We start from the raw sequence: 17,640 nt of genomic DNA on the forward strand, positions 1-17,640 counted from the left end.
GTTTTGCGCAAGAAAATTACGTCACGCTTATGGTATACAAAGCATAACTATTGTGGAAACTATATTGTTCTCATTATTATTATTAAATTTTTGATATGTTTGGTGTAACACTCGGACGAAATAAAAAACAAAAAACAGTTGGAGAGTTGCCAACTTTTTAGTTCAAGTAGCTAAAAGTAAATTTATCAATGTTATATTCAAAACAAAAGAGCAATGAACTTTGTCTACTTTTTACACTGAAAAATTTGATCACATGGCGATTAAATTAGGATACAAGAACTTGATCTTATAATAGTCCGATCTAAACAATTTCGTCGGGGATTGTACCTTTGCTTTGGACTATAATCCATGCCAAATATTGTGAAGATATCTTATCATATCAGTTTTCCAAACAAGCACTTAATTATGAGTTGGTATGGCAGCTATATGTTATAATGGGCCGATAACGGCGGTTCCGACAAGTGAACAGAACTGAGAACTAGTTCGCGTATATACAGACGGATGTCCATATTTAGGATATAAATACGGTAATTCTGGCGAGATATTTTTGGGAAGATTTATTAGAAATACTTGACAAATCTAAACCTAAATACTTTATAAGACGAAGAATCACTACAATATTTATACACATATTCGAATGGATTTAGGACCTTAACGGCAAAAACAATTTTTTAGCGAAGGATGCCAATGTTTTTAAAATTCAACTTGATAAGATGAGATTAGAAACTAGACTAAACACAAGATGAGTACGAAATTAAACAGGTTTTAGAAGGCTTACTGCTAAAAATATGTTTGGGAAGGGCTGCCACCTCTTGAGATTTCTTTATTGAATTAAATGGGTATATCTAAATAAAAATAAAAATAGACAATACTAAAAAGGAACAAAAAAAATTTATTTTGAATATATTTTTGAGATATTATGCTATTAGGGTATTTACAAAGTGTCATATTGCGTCATATTGTCTTATTTCTTTATGACTGTCATATCAAAAATTTTATCACATGGCGATTAAATTAGTGTGATATATGTTTGGGAAGGGCTGCCACCTCTTGAGATTTCTTTATTGAATTAAATGGGTATATCTAAATAAAAATAAAAATAGACAAAACTAAAAAGGAACAAAAAACATTTATTTTGAATATATTTTTGAGATATTATGCTATTAGGGTATTCACAAAGTATCATATTGTCTTATTATTTTATGACTGTCATATCAACACTGCTGTTGTTTTCCATGCAAAATTGAAATACGACAAATACAACACGGCGAGGTATGTTTTTTGAGTGTGCTATTCTATCAGCTGTATCTGTTTACTTTTTTATTGTTGACGTTTAAGCGTTTAAAATTCGAAAATTAACTAAATTTCATCAATTTCTTTAATAATATGGAAGAAAGCCACTATATTCAGTAAATTAAGTTGAAGAAAAGTGATATATGAAAATATTTTGTTGTTTCTGTGGTTGGAAATGATTTTATGCAGTGTAAACCCAAACGCTGCCGTTTTAACATAAATAAAGCTTTTACATAAAGAGCCTTTAATTTTATTTTTTCCACTTTCTCGTGGCTTTTTTGTGGTCTTAATTTTTCACTTCCAGCTGGTGAAGTGTCGAAATCTTACACAATATGACAAGTAAATGTATAAATGTTTAGACACTATACACCATACACATATCTATAGTTTTCAAAGCTTAAACTATACTTATATTGTATTATCTTAGAATTTGATCTCAGCGCTATCTACTAGGAGCAACTGAAACTCAAATATACTCTTGAATATCTGACACGACTGCAGCGCAGTCTGCCGGAATTCTAATAGAAATAATGATGGCGTGCTGCTTCTATTACCAAAAAATTAATTGCTTGCTTAGTCCTCTACTTATTGAAATCGATATAAACTATTGTATATACCCTAAGAAGTTTCACTTTTGACTCAAATGTTTTTCAAACTTTCATCAATATCTTATTCTTATATTTAGTTATTTTATTTTTTTTTTATCTGGTTTTAACCCTTTTTAAGTTACTCTCCACTTACCGATTCTTGTGTAAGTCACGCTTCGACACACACACAGCACTGTACTCATCCTCCAGCAAACAAATTTCACGCTTCTTGCAATTTAATGGCCGGCAAAGGTCACCTGGTGAGTAGGAGTGATGTAAACAAAAAGGTTAAATAATTACACACAGTGAATAAGCAGTTATACATTACATACAGACATAACTACAAAAATATAAATGTGTGTGCGCATAAGCTATATTTCCTGCAGAGCTGTACAAATGATGTTAATTCCTTTTAATGAGCGGTTTTTATTACATTATCTCGCAGTCATATCACCTGTGTAACGGTGGACGACCTTTTCTGCCTTTAACGACAAACGACTTTAGTAATTTTAATTTTACCGCCTCTTACAAATTAAAAGCAAACAAACTCTTACCAGGCAGTGCAAGTAGCTGTTTTATTCATTACAGGGTGGTTCAAATGAACAAAAGTTTGATTATGAAACTGATTTGAGCTTAAACAAGAAAAAACGTTAACTTCGGTTGCTCCGAAGCTATAATACCCTTCACAAATGAAAAAGTTTTTTCATACAAGCATTTGATTCTGATTGTTCAGTATGTATGACAGCGATATGCTATAGTGATCCTTTATGAGCGGTTCCGAAAAATTATCAGCTTATTGGAGAGAAAAGTACGTGTGCAAATCTTCATATCGATATCTCAAAAGCTGAGAGACCAGGTCGCAAAGCTAAATCAATTCAGCTCGTCATACTGATCAGTTATATATGTGTATACATATTTTATAGGGTATCCGACGTTTCATTATGGATGTTACAAACCTCGTGGCAAACTTGATATACCCTGTTCATGGTAGAAAAATATGGAAGTATTTGGTTTTTGGAGTTTACTCCTTTTCTATTATAAAGGAAGACATCTGAGAACCACTAGTGCATTGCCAATTTAATATATACGAATTTTCCAACATTTAACTTAATCAAAGCTGATAAAATTCTTATTATTATTGAAAATCTTTAATCACTGTCTTCCAAAATTTAAGGAAATACACGGTGTGCCCCAACAATAACCAAACTTTTCAGATGTAGAATAAAATGAAAATGATATTATCTTTGAATATTATTATTCATTCTAAATAGGTTCCATTAAACTCAATACAATGCTTGGAACGACCAACCATGCATAGATTTTTATGTAATTTATAGGTATTTTCTTCAGTACCTCGGTTACGGCTGCTTAAAGCACTGGGAAGCCATCATAAAATTCTCCTTTCATGTTGGTTTTCAGGTTTGGAAAGAGAAAATAGTCACATTATGTTAGATCAGGTGAATACGGAGGGTGGTTACTAAGAGAAATCCGTTTTCATCAAAAACTCGTTCACATTTTTTGTTTTCATGTCGAACAAAACTCGCACAGATCTTTCTTTTATCCAAATCTTCTGTTTAAATTCTCAAAATAGTGCTTTTACTGATATTTAATCCCTCAGGCAACATTCTCTTCGAAAATGTGCATCAATATCAATCATTTCACGGTCTTTTTTTTACCAATTCAGTTCGATTACTAGCTTATGGACGAAATGGCCTTCGCTCATCATTTAAGTCGTGCAAGCCACGTATAAACTTGAATATGACTCACACAATGATCACCATAAAATTTCTTCATCAATTGTTATGTCTCAGCCAATTTTTATCAAGTTTAACACAAAGTTTTATATTTGCTCTTAGCAAAAATGGAACAATTGCACGCTTTCATTTTATTGAAATGGCTGAATGGCTTTAGCATTTGTCATCTTTAGGCTGAAAACCAGGTAAGAGGCGCATAACTGTGCTGAATAAAGTGATTTTTAAACAATTTTATTGTACTCGTACTTATTTAAAACATCTGTAATTGAGTTTTCTACTGAAAAATGAACCAGAGAGATGAAGGAAACAAAGTTCTACTTATACGAAATATGTCTGGTTGCTCAATAAGTAATGAGTGAAATAAACTTGCCCTCTATCAGTACCCTCAATAGGTGCTAACTGGCAAATGGAAACAAAGCATAGAGGCAGCCGGATGGTCCAAGCGCCAATTAAGAGAAAGAAAAATATATTTAATCTCTGCAATCACCGAAAACGAAGAGTGATAGGAAGGATATTTCTTACTTTCTAAGTGCAACACTTAGTCTCATGTGTTAATTTAATTAAAAGAGTATACATTCACCTGAACCCACACACACGTGTATAAACATCAGTCAAATATAGCGCTTAAACAAGTTTTAATCCACTATGGAGCTTATGAATCGAATATATATTTTATACTCACACACACGCACACCTGCACCCCTTAACTGCATATTAGCTGCATTTTTCAAGCGATTCTCCTGCTCTCAGCCGCCCGACACTTAATGTCTTTGGAAATAAAATTAAGGTGTATGTAATAAATCGCGGTCACCTGTTGGCTTTACGACCGTCTGGGCGTGCGTGTGTGTGCCCCAGAACCAAAAAATAAAAATAAAATAAAATTAAGGAATTTACGTTCCCAGCAGCACACATTTATTTACAGATTAATGTAGCATTTAAACACAAACACACACATATATACATGCGTTACAGTCATACTCACTTGTAGGATCGTGAATCCAGCGCTTGCGTTCGCCATTGCTGCTTTTCGAGGGAACCTGCGAGTTTTTATTTATCTGCAAGAAACAGGCGTAAAAGAGAAAACACACCATTATACATATGCTCGTACCGTCACATATAAAGTAAATATGTAATAAAAATTCAATTACACATGTGAATTCAAGTGTATTAATGCATAAGCAAGAAAAAAGAAACGCAGAAATTTTTAAATTGTATCCTATAAAACGGCGAATTGTGAAGCAGTCGGAATTCGCTGTGGCGCTTAAATTAATTATTTATAAGAAATATATACATACATATGTATATGTTTGTACTATATATATGCGCATGCTTTGCTTGCTTTTAAATGACAGCTGCGCTATTAAAGCCATGACAATGAGGCCGAAAATTGCTCCACATTATGCAGGAGTAAACCGTTAATGCAAAGATAACACGAGTGCTCACTAGCCGGCGATGCCTACATTGCGTATGAGTAATATTGATTACTGTGATTGCTGTGCATATAACGCAGACAGTACTTATACGGCTAAATGGAAATATTCTTAAATATGATTATTTATATGTATATTTGTTGATTTCTGTTCATTTACTGTTCGCATATGTTAAATGGCAATCATCCATTTCTTGTGCTATTATTTGTATTTTGGTTGTAATTTGAAATTACTGTGTGCTGATTGCATTTTAATGATTTTTAAATTGTTTTTGTTGCATTATACATACATATGCATACATATATTACTAATTAATATTAAATCTTGTGTGTCCATAAAATTTATATACAGAGTAGCTCACGAATCGTGCTACAAAAAGAAACCGCAATAAATTTTTTCTGTGTGAGTAATCGATTTATTTTTTTTTGCAGGTTATTATTAAAATTATTCATAAATGAATACTCTAGATACCAAAAAGAGGGTTTGGATAGTGCAGCGGTACTATGCTTTGCATTCCGTCATTTCCGTCCAAAGGGTCAAAGTGAATTCAGACGGGATATTGGAGGAACTCCCCCGAGTAGATGGACCATTATGAGGTTGGTAAACATGTTTGCCGAATGTGGAAGTATCGCAAGAAGACCGTAACATCGAGATTCCTATGTTCGCGCTCAAGAAACAAGAAGTTGCATTGTCAATTCAGGCAAATCCAAGAGTTTCGACCCGCAACTTACGGCGCAACTTCGAGATAGCAGGCGGTTATTACAACGGATAATTCATAACGACTTAAACCTGTTTGCAAACAATTTTAAATAACAAGCAGGTTTAATCCTCTTTTGCCTGTTTGTCTGGAATTTAGCGATTTGAAAATGATTGAAATGCCCGACGGAGACAATAACTTGATAAATTGTCTGTTTATATCTGATGGGGCCTATTTTGATATAAACGGAAATGTAAACAAGCAAAAGCCCTGAACAAGTCAGTGTGTGATGCGCAGTTTCATCAAGATGTATTGTCGGGCCATACTTCTTTAAAAAAACGGTGTAACAGTAACTGTCAATGAGCACAATTTTTAAAAGATTTTGAATGAGTTTTTTTACGCAGAATTGCGCCCAACAAGTATCCCTTTCAAGAACGTTTGGTTCCAGCAAGATGGAGCAACTGCACATATAGCCAGATCGGTTATTGCGCAGCTCCAACGAAAATTTTAAAACAAATTATTATCAAGAAACTCCACTTTCCGTCACCTGACTTGACTGCACCAGACTTTTTTTTATGGCAGTGAATAATTTTTTTTATTACAAATTTTTTTAAATAATTAATTATACAAAATAATGTAAAATTTTCTATACAATAAATAAAAATTAAATTTAATGCATTGGTTAAAAAAAAAGTTATTACGGTTTGTTTTTGTACCACGACTTGTGAGCCACCCTGTATATTAATATATTATATATATGCGCGTGACGAGCTGAGTCGATTTAGACAAGTCCGTTCCTCCGTCTGTCTACCTGTATATATGCGAACTAGTTCCTCAGTTTTTGAGATATCGATCGAATATAGCTGCCATACAAACAGATCGATCAAAATCATTTTTATGTTAGCTTAGGTGATTTAACCCACAACTATTTCCATTATCACTGAATACACTATTTTTTGCCGATGGAAACATATTGTATACATTTTCTTCTTTTTCTTTTGTTTTGACAGCAATAAAATCACATAGTTACTATTGTAGCTCAAACAAATTTTAACCTAATTTATTTTTTCTAGTCCAAAAAGGAAGTATGCCATTTGACCATTGCAACAATATTTTTAATATATCCACGTCATTTCTATTTACCAACATGCTACTTTGCTTTTCACAAAATTAACTCTAAATCTCTATTTGAATAACTTTTCAGGGAATTAAATTTATTAAATCGTGATTTTTTCGGAGGTTGGCTATCCTGCAGTCGTTTCGGTGCAAAACAGATAACAAATGAATTTGTATTCCATGAAAAACAAAAAAAATTAAATAATCACAGTGACAGCATATGCTGATAGTGGTGAACTGTTTGTTTAGCGAAGAACCTTCGCGTTACAATTAAGAGCTCATACTTTGAGAGGCTTTCTTAGAAGTGTCTAAGAACACATCGGAGGACCAGTGAAAAACAGAATATTTCTTTTTTCACCCATCCTTCTGTTCATATCCTCTTTTCGAATACTTGCAGAACATATTTATGCTCTATATCTCATTGACGCTAGATTCGGTTATTTAATTGATTTTTGAGTCGATATCTTCATTACTTAACTAAATATTATTTTAATATTTGCCATTTGCAGTGGGATGCAATAAAAGGACGAAGGGGTCATTGTACTTTAAAAAGAATCAACTCAATTAAAAGCCAGCAAAAACAAGAACAACAATCCAAAAAGTCAAATATTGGCATTTTGTTAGCTTTGCGATAATTGCTATTGTCCAGTGCACATAATTGACATAAAGTAAGAGTGAAAAACTTAATTCGACCTACTTTAATTTAATTGAAAGTTGTCAATTGAGAGGCCAATTAATTTTCGAATTTTCGATTGAATCACCGCGAACTCACCAAAAGCCGTCCCAATGTAATTTTAATAACGGTAATATGATTGATTTTTTGATATTGAGTTACAATGGCCTAAATGAATTTACAAATCTACATTTATCTGCATAAGTCGAAATTTTTTCGATGATTAACATGCATGCGTTTAACTTCGGATTTAATTTAAAATTATTAAATCAAGCAAAAACTAATTATTATTAAAATTATATTATTTCAAACAGACATTTTTTTTTAATTTATAAAATATATAAATACTTCTGTGGCTACATATTAATGTAACATAATTCGAATTAAACTAAGCTAATTATTTTGATTATTAGTCAAAATGTGGGTACATCATTTAACTTCATTATACAATGAATAGGTTATATTAGCTTTGTAACACCCAGAAGGAAACGTCGGAGATCCTATAAAATATATACATAAATGATCATCTGAGCTGAGTCCATTTAGGCATGTCCGTCTGTTTTTATATCTTCCGTATAGTTAGATTTGAAATTTCTTGTATGGAAAACCTTTTTTTAGGTTTTAAGCCACTTCCTAAGTTTTGATAGATTTTATATAGAAAGTTTTTTTAATTACAGTAAGGCAATTAGAGCTTTAATATTGCTTAGCAAAGAGGACCTGTATCAGACATAGTATCGCCCGAGTAGTAGCCGCCATTGAGTTATACCGTTACTAATATATGTCAAAAACTAAAATGGTATACGCATTCAAAATTATCATATTGATGGAATCATTTTACTAAACCTGAGACAGATGTTCTAGCTCCGATAGCTACTGTTAAAGGTCAAGGGCTATAATCTACTAAATGAATGTTTTTTAAACAAATGACCACAAAATGGGCTATCAATCTCAAGAACTCTATGAATACTTACAACAAAAAACATTTTTGAAAAGCATTGCCAATTTTGTGAATTTTTTTATGGGATTTTTAATAGTACGCCTAGTGTAAAATTTCGAAAAAAACAAACGTTTTTATTCTTGCATACATAGATAGTCTATACCTTCAGAAATAACATACTAGAATTTTAAATGATTTTTGAGTTACAGCCTTTTAACGTGTAGCCGCTGAGTTTCGTCAGTCCAACAGTTCATCCTTAAATGCGTCTTTCTCGTGAAATGCATGTACGGAATTTTCTGCATGCTCTCTGTTATAATTTACGTTTTTTGTAGGTCATTACATGGACAATATTTTCTAGTCAAGAACTTCATCCACAGAGAAAGCCAGATTCACTGCAGCAGTGAGGAACTTGTTTTTAACGTATTTGGCGTGTAACTCAAAAAATATTTCGTTTTTTTCAAAGATTTTACTGTCTGTTATCTAAATAAGTATATAGTCGTTTTTTTCTAAATTTCCCAAAATGTCCTTTCTTAGGCTCTCAAACTAACAAAAGGTTGTAGCTCAAAATAAGTTCGAAAAATTTGCAGTAGAAAATGTTTGAAAATTGTGCTGCCACCTATTTAAATTTCTATAGTATTATACTAAAAAATAAAAATTCGTTTTAAAGTATTGGTAACAGAAGACCAATAGAATCACTAGTATATGTACCGCACTTTAGTTAACACAAACCAGTTATATCATAGAAGGCATGAAATATTTTTCTAAACCTAAAAATTTAAATATTTTATTATGACCCTTCACTACCTTCTATTTTTCGTAAAAAAAGTATTATTCTACACATATACACATGTCATATATATATTAAATGTTTTGTTCAACAAATTGCAGTTCATTTGCAAATTATTGCGATTTTCGACAAATTTAATAGATACACATGCACATTCAATGAACCTACCAAATTTTGTGGCACACAAGAACGCAGGCGAACATATCTACAATACATGTTTATCGTTATGCGGTTTGTATTTACTGGCAAATTGTTATTATGATATTATGCGGATAAATTTGTTATAATCAAAACTTAATTGCTGATTAAATTAAAACCAATATATACTCAAAACCAATATACACTGCAAAAAACAACAACAACAAATGAATGACAACAAAAAAAGTTGCAAAATGAGCGCATCGAGTGTTATTGTACAAGAATATCAAATATTTACAGTATAATTACGTGATTGATCGCACACATCATTACAACTGAGAAACATCCCACAAAGAGCGGCTGACAGGAAAAACTCAATAAATTCAAATTTTAAAAAGTAGAGAAAGAGAGTGGTATAACAATTTTAATTGAAATAATTTGTCTAAAGCTTTGATATTTTAGTTTCAAGGCAATTATAAAAATATATATTTGCTGTATAAGCCATTTTTCATCGCCAGTCACAATCCGCTTCAGAAACGGGTCGATTTTGTTGCGATTCAGCAGCGATTCGCAGATGGCAATTCGGTCCATCAGGTTTTTTGCGTTAGTTCGTGTGGCACCCAAACATCGAGCTTCTTTTTGAATCCAAGGTTATACAAATGGTTCCAAACGGTTTTCTGGCTTATCCTTAGTTCCTCAGCAATTAAATAAGTGCTCACGTGACGGTCTGTTTCCACTATTTTCATAATTTTATCGCAATTTTCGACGACAAGCCTCCCGACGCGTGGTGCATCTTTGACATCGAAATTACCGGAACGGAACCTAGCAAACCACTTTTGTGCTACACGTTCGTTTACAGTATCGGGCCCATAAACTAAAGTATGACATGATGCGACTATCTCTTAGATAAAAACCGAACGAACTTTTTACTTTACCTAATATTATATAGTAAATAGCTGCAAACAAAGTGTTTAACACTTATTCTCCACAATTATAGCCGCATAAAAGCTTAGTAAAACAAGTAAGGAAGCGTCAACTTCGGCTGCACCGAAACTATAAAACCCTTTACAAGTACATTTTTTATAACAGAAAAGGGTTTAAAAGATCTGTATCTTGATTTTGATTCAAACTACGTAAAGATAACCAACGAGTAGCTCCTTGAAGGAAAGCGCCATGTTAAAAATGTAAGGTCGTAAAATTAACTGATAAGTTCGCTTATATACAGAGAGACATGGCTAAATCGACTCAGCTCGTCACGATGATCAAAAAGTTGTATGTATCATTGTTTATAGGGTCTCCATCGTTTAATTCTGGGTGGTAAAAAATTCGTGGCATACTAGTTCAGGGTATATTAAGTAGTTAGCGGATTGAAATGATCCTCAGATACTTTAAATAGGCCCACAGCCAACGCTTGTGCGTCTGCTCTAAGCAAGATTCATTTCCCACAGTTGTAGAGTTTATAATCGTACACTGTCCAATAGGCATACAGACAATGAAGAGAAAATTTCTCGACACCTTCTCCACGACTATCCAGGTTTCGCTAGACTGATTTTGAAACATGACATAAGTCGGCTTAAAGATTTATAATATAATCTTGATATTAAAAGAGAGTCTCGTCGCAAAAATCAGATCCGAAACCTAACCTAACCTAATGATGCCACCATCTCAATGGTGCTTTGGAAGAAATTTGTAGTCATTTCAATACTTTGTGTCAAAGGCAAAATACCGAAGAAGTCTGCGAGGTGCGAAGTTTTTTCTATGTCAAGGAACTTATTTGTGTTTTGGCATTTAGGTGAGGGAAACGTTGTTCCAGAAATTCCATCAAGACGTTACGAAAGACTTTCCTGAACGTAACTAAGGCTTCGATTTTTCTACAACCACGTTCTAATTTCCATGAGATTTTCGCATATGTATATATATATATTTCATTGAACAGATTTAGTAAACCTTATTAATAATACAACCTGTCCATTTGTGCTTAGTAACTTCTTGTTGATGGAAAAATTTTCAAATTACATAATATAGGGAATAACAGCGAGGACTCCAGAGAAGGTTAATTCTGTGTTTTAAAATATCTCTCTTTCCGGTAAAATATTTATAAATAAAGTATGTTATTATGGTCAAAGCTGTTCTGGCTTTATACTTAGTTTTCTGAAATTGTGTGTCAGTCTGTGCGTAGTAGTCTCCTACTTGACTTTCACATTGATTGGTCGACTGTGAAGAATGATTCTACGATATTTTTGTAAGTTTTTTCACTACATAAACCAAGCAACTTTTAACTCTTGGTGTGCTTCACGAATTTTATTCTTTGGAACCACCTACTCTATATAACAATAGGTTCCACTTATGTCCGTAGAACTAAATGCTTAGAGCACGAATCTTCAAGTAATTTATTAGTAAACCTGTACACATTCGCCGTATATACTATATACAGTAGTACAGAGGGCCGAATTTTATTAAAAATATTGAAGGAATGAGTAATTACGCGGAAATTACAACATTTCTTTATATGCAAATGGAATCGTCATCACCACCGCATAGTCCCTACAATAGCCTATCGTCACTTCAAACCGAATCAACTGGCCACAAATGCATGCACCCACATCAAGTCGAGTGTTGCGCTTAACAAAGGCAATACATCCAACGCAGGCGTCCACATGGCAATTCAACAAAACGACCCAACCACTTAACTTCACCGTTAGCAGACATCTGCACTTCGAACTAATTCTGTCCCACACTCTGGGGTCCACAGCTCTGTCGGTTAGTCGGTCGTTGAGTCGGTCGGTCGGCAATCTCTTACTTTTCAGTGTAATTGCACACTCGACACGACCGCCTACGCAATTACACTTGAAAATTCATTTCGACGCAATGGCCATCAACTCTATCACACACACATGCACACAAACATACATACATGCATGCATACATAGATAAGTGGATTGAAAGCCGCAAGTGTGCCCATTTTACGTGATCCGCAAAGCTGCAAAGCCAACGACGAATTGACGTTTGGCCGCAGATACAGCTACGTCTACGGTTACGGCCTTGGCTTGGGCTTGAGCTTGGGTCTGGGCTTCAGCTCCGGCCTCATTCCTTCACATGGGCACATTTGGTGCATAGCGCGCCTTAATTTAGGCAACAGCCATTAGTGAGTGCGCACAGTTGATGCAATTGCAATGTTAATGTATCACGAAGTGGAGAGGATGTACCGTTGGGTCTTGTGGTTTCCGACCGCCACTGGAACCAAAGCATGTCAAATGTGCTAAGCTCAATTCAACCCCGCGTTTTACCATTTCTACGCGGTGGCAGCGTTGACTTTTGTTAAATTTGTGGCGCAAATCCGCATGTTGATCCTAAATGAGCCGGTTAGGTGGAGTCTAGTTAGATGGTCCATGGCGGAGAGCAATAAAGCAGCGGCTGCCTTCGTCACTATGCGCTGCATTTAGTTAGCAACGCTGCAAGTGCAACGATGCTGATCGCATATTTTTCCGACATTTTTTGTTTTGTACGCTCACGTGGGCCATACATACACAGCACACTGTTTAATCCGTTATTTATATTCACGTGCTCGCCTGCGTGTGGGTGTACGTCCGATTGCAAAATGCCTGCAATTGTGGCAGTTGTGGTATGCAACATGCATTGACAGCTGCATTAGTGATACTTCACCGCCTTTACTAACATATAGAGCATAAATGACACATACACCCAAACATATTCACTCACGCACATTCTTCGAGAATGCATGTAACGCCCTAAATGCTGTCACTCGGTGAAAAATATATTGTACTTTCAACACACGTCTACATCCATTGTTAAAATTACTTGCAATCAAGCACAGTGGGTTGAATCTGCTTAACAAGCATACAGTCCTGAAATTAACCCTTTGAACACTTGAACTAGTGTGACATCTAAAATATATAAGCTGGAAGAAAAAATTGGGAGTGTGATTAATAGTTACCTTTGGCTGGAATAAAAAAATGAGGGTTCTTTCAAAAAAAAGAGTAATGCTCCAAACGAGAAAATGTCCATTTTAAAAACATCATATTTAACTTATGAGTTCCTAACTAGAACACCATAAATAATAAGAAGAAAAAACCTTAACTCTTTATAGGTGCTTTTCATATATCTTTTAAGGGTATAAAAAGATGTTTATCTTGATTTTGATCGATCAGCTGCATGTAGTAGTGGTTCGATCTAAAAAATTTTTCAGAGATTATAGTTGCCTTGGAGAATAATCTGTGCTAAATTTCGTGAAGCAAACTTTTTCAAATAAATAAGAGTTCCATACAAGTACTTGATTTAGATCGGCCAGATGGTATGGCAGCTATATTCTATATTGGTCCGATATCGGCGATTCCGACAAATGATCGGCTTCTTGTATACAAATTCGTACTTTCTTGGGAAGAAAAGGATATGTTGAAAATTTCAGATTGATATCTCAAAAACTGAGATGCTACTTCACATATAAACAGACATACAGACGGTCATGGCTAACTCGACTCAGCTCAGGGTCTCCGATGTTTCCTTCCGGAAAATTATTTCGATACATTATATCTTATCGAACAACAGTAATTTAGATGTTAGCCGCTGAATATCTGATTCTCCCCTCTACCGGACCTTAGTTTTCATTATTCAGTCTATTCCCTCAGAGAAACATAAATAAACTAGAAAATCACTGAAAACTTCATTACTAACGAGCTTACTAGAATGTTATACTGGAACCAAAATCAGTTCTTTTAACTTCTGGTTTTACTGCGACTCTACAAAATTAAATCCTACGGCGTCTAAGCAATTGGTTAACTAAAACTAGACTCTAAAGTAAGCTTCTACATCTGAAAGATGCATAAAAGGAGAACGAAGGGGATTCATACATATGTCTCCAGGTAAAACAGGAACTCAGTCTTAAGATCACTTCGAACCACTTTTGCTGAACTACTTGAGCAATTGACTGAAATAATTACTATTACGAGTCGTCTACAGCTAGGACAAGATCAATACCTTAGACTCGACATATCCAAATACCTTCATTAACATAAAATCCAAGTTGGAAAGAGCACTTTCACAAGAGTCGAAATTCCGTAAATATGTAATTGAAAGCATTTTTTGGGCAGCTGGTGGTTGTCAGCATTTTCCTGATCAATCTTTAAGCATAGTGGTGAAACTCTTAATAATCACCTGAGTAGAGTTCCTTTTATTACAGGAATCGAAAATAAAGCGATTTTATTAGCTCTGAGCTTAAGCATAACCAGTCCAGCAGCTCGGCGTGCCGAATGACATCAGAAAGAAGAATAACACAGTCTACGATATGTATCAAAGCGATTTTCTTAACCCATTGTATGAGAGTATATTGTTATACTTAATTATTTTTCGCCAATTAGTAATTGTATTTTACTATTATATTTTGACATCAGGATTAATATTTTTAACAAACATTTTCGAATGCTGCACATTAAATACAACCCACTGTACCTAAGTAAATTTTTTGTAGCGCAACTGTATAACGTTTATATATTTCACGCTACTATAGCCCATTTCCTCGCCATTCTGTTTTTCTTCTTCACCATTTACCATTTTACTTGCTGATAAATTGCGATTGAACGAAGTTACTTCGAGACTTTGTGCCATTTTCAAAAATTTCCTGTTGAATGTAATGAGGCTGACAGTGATGTTTTCATGCTTGAATAGTCCTAACCGAATTTAAGAAAACTCGCAGATAAAATTTCAAATTTTCAACAACTTGCGCCTCAATAAAATAAAAAATAATAAAAATCATTCACAATTCTAAGTGATTCAAGAAACGCATAACCTCACAAAGTTGCCAGGCAAAATATAATTTTGTATATGTCTTTTTTGCCATAGCATAAGCCTTGAGTGCAGGGTTTGAGTTTTCAGATGCAGCACTATCCTTTATTTCTAGCACCAACCTCCTATCGCCATCGAGCCTTCAAGTGCTATTCAACTATCATTTTGCCAATTAATCACTGCCTCTTTTACTCACTTTCTACACTCCCTTCATACGCATATATACATATGTATTTATTTATGTATAGCATATATTTTTACTTAGCTCCCACTTATTTAAGTCCTGACTGCAGTGCTCACTTTCATTAGCAGTTGCCCTTGCATGTTGCATCGCCTGTAAGCGAGTACTTTCGTTCACACCTGCTTTCCAGTTGCACCTCCATTGTCATTAAATGAGGCAGACAAAGTGAGAGAGGGAGTAAGAAATTGGGAGTTAGGCTGTGTTTGTGTGTATACAAGAGAACGTGATCGCATCATTTGAAAGTGGAAACATTTCGACATTTGCCATTAACCGAAAAATGGAACGTCGAACTAATGGCATATGCCACACTCTGCAGTCAATGGCATGACACACCGAAAACCGTTATACATATGTGTATATACAATACGTATATAGTATATACAACCCAATTAAAAAAAGTTTTAAGTTCCGAAAGTTTTTATACAAAGTTCCGGAAAGCCTAAAAATATACCATAATTTCGAATATCGAAAGGTGGCTTGAAATCTGAAAGGTACAATAGTATAAAAATCCAATATTTTCCAGCAAGCAAAAATTCTCATATTTTGAGAGCAGTCTGAAGGGTTCGTAGATCCCTCCAAACATCATATAAAACTTACTAAAACTTAAAGCTAAGGATATTCCGGAGTCCGGAGACATTATTAGCACTACAAATATACGACGGCTTCTCTAAGCTGATCTATCAAACTTTGGTCTGTAGTTTTATAAGGTTTTGGTTTAAGATTGTTTCTGAAAGTCTGTTATGTTTTTATAAGAACCTTTATGTAAAGAAAAAACTTTTAAAAGCTTGTAACGAATCCCTATACGGCGCGAAGAACTTTATTATAATCTTTATATATTATATCTTATGTCAGGTGTTAGCAATAGTTTTTACTTGTGCTACATAGTCCATAAAATTCCTGTAAAATGTACTTCGAAGTCAAGAAGTCTACATTTCCTGTTTACGGGGTTACATTTATAACCATTCGGAATAACTTCAATACACCGCTACATACATACACACACATGGCACGATGGCAAGATAACAGGCAGGCAAACAAGCAGTCAGTTGAGCAGGAAAGTTGGAATGTACTATGTGCCGACTATAGCTTGGCAGGCAATTTCCTGTGTGCCTGTAAAAGTGCACTGAAACCGGATGCAGTTGACATTTGTTGCGGCCGATGGGTTAGCTGAGGCAAGTTTGTGTGGTACACATATACCTTCATACTTACTTGCAGAGTTTGCAGTTGAACACACAAAATAAAGCTGCTCTCTATATTATACACAGGTATATAGATAAAAAGTTGCAAAACTGATTGCCAAGAATATTTCTTAATTAATCATATTTGATGAGTTATTTTCAGGTTTCTTAATCTGCTTACACCGACAAATAATTCGATTTGTTAGTGGCATATATGGTATACAAGAGAGCACTGGAATATATGTATATGTATGTTTCTAGATTTACCTATATACAATAGAACTTACTTAAAGCTTTCAAGACTTCTTGAGAATAAATAAACGTGTGTGGATAAAAAATTACACCAACAGTGCCTGTAAAGGGACAACAACTTTGATTATCAAAAAAATTAAAAATTTCGGCTCTTGAATTGCTTTGAAATTAGAGCTTTGTAGAAATATATTTTTATTTAATTTAATCCAATTATAGGAATCTATGTTTGGGTGTCCGTTATTTTTAAAGTTGTTTAATTTTTGTTTTTTGCAAACCCAGAGGTTTTAAATTTTTCTCTAAAAATCGTACCTAAATTAAACCATTTTACTTTTCCAATTTATGTATCTTACATGGAATTTTTTGATCTTTTGTATTAAATTTTTGTCCCCAAAGCAAATAAATCTAAAACTTTCTAGAAGTGACATTCTATTGTGTGAATAATATTTAAAAAATAGCTAATGAAAAGTATATTTGTGTACTGCACAAGGTTGCTGAGAGAAAAACTGGGCCCATGTTTCGAATATTGGATTTTCCAATAGGGATGATATGTTTTCTAATTGTCGTTTCGGCCATTTTTAATGTGTCATAATCTTTATATTTTTTTTATTGTATTCAGTAATGTTTAAAATTTAATCATGGAAAGATATACGCAAGAACAATGTTTGCAAATTATTCATTTTTATTATCAAAATTATCGTTCTCCAATTGCATCTCCCAAGAGGCTCACTCTTATCTGAGTGGTGCGGTAAATAAACAAA

The 17,640-nt window shown here is 34.1% G+C and overlaps 1 protein-coding gene across 6 annotated transcripts in view; it reads right to left on the reverse strand.

The window, feature by feature from the left end:
• Window positions 1-17,640, reverse strand: part of Cow (Proteoglycan Cow) — a 168,002-nt gene that overhangs the window by 65,840 nt on the left and 84,522 nt on the right. For all 6 annotated transcript variants that reach the window (XM_036368778.2, XM_036368775.2, XM_036368777.2 and 3 more), the window contains exons 3-4: window positions 4,617-4,689; window positions 2,035-2,137 (exon numbers count right to left, since the gene is read on the reverse strand). In XM_036368778.2, the coding sequence (XP_036224671.2) occupies window positions 2,035-2,137; window positions 4,617-4,689 (176 nt within the window). The remainder of the gene's footprint in view (window positions 1-2,034; window positions 2,138-4,616; window positions 4,690-17,640) is intronic.

This window comes from Bactrocera oleae, chromosome 2 (genome assembly GCF_042242935.1).
Source record: "Bactrocera oleae isolate idBacOlea1 chromosome 2, idBacOlea1, whole genome shotgun sequence".
Lineage (NCBI taxonomy): Eukaryota > Metazoa > Arthropoda > Insecta > Diptera > Tephritidae > Bactrocera > Bactrocera oleae.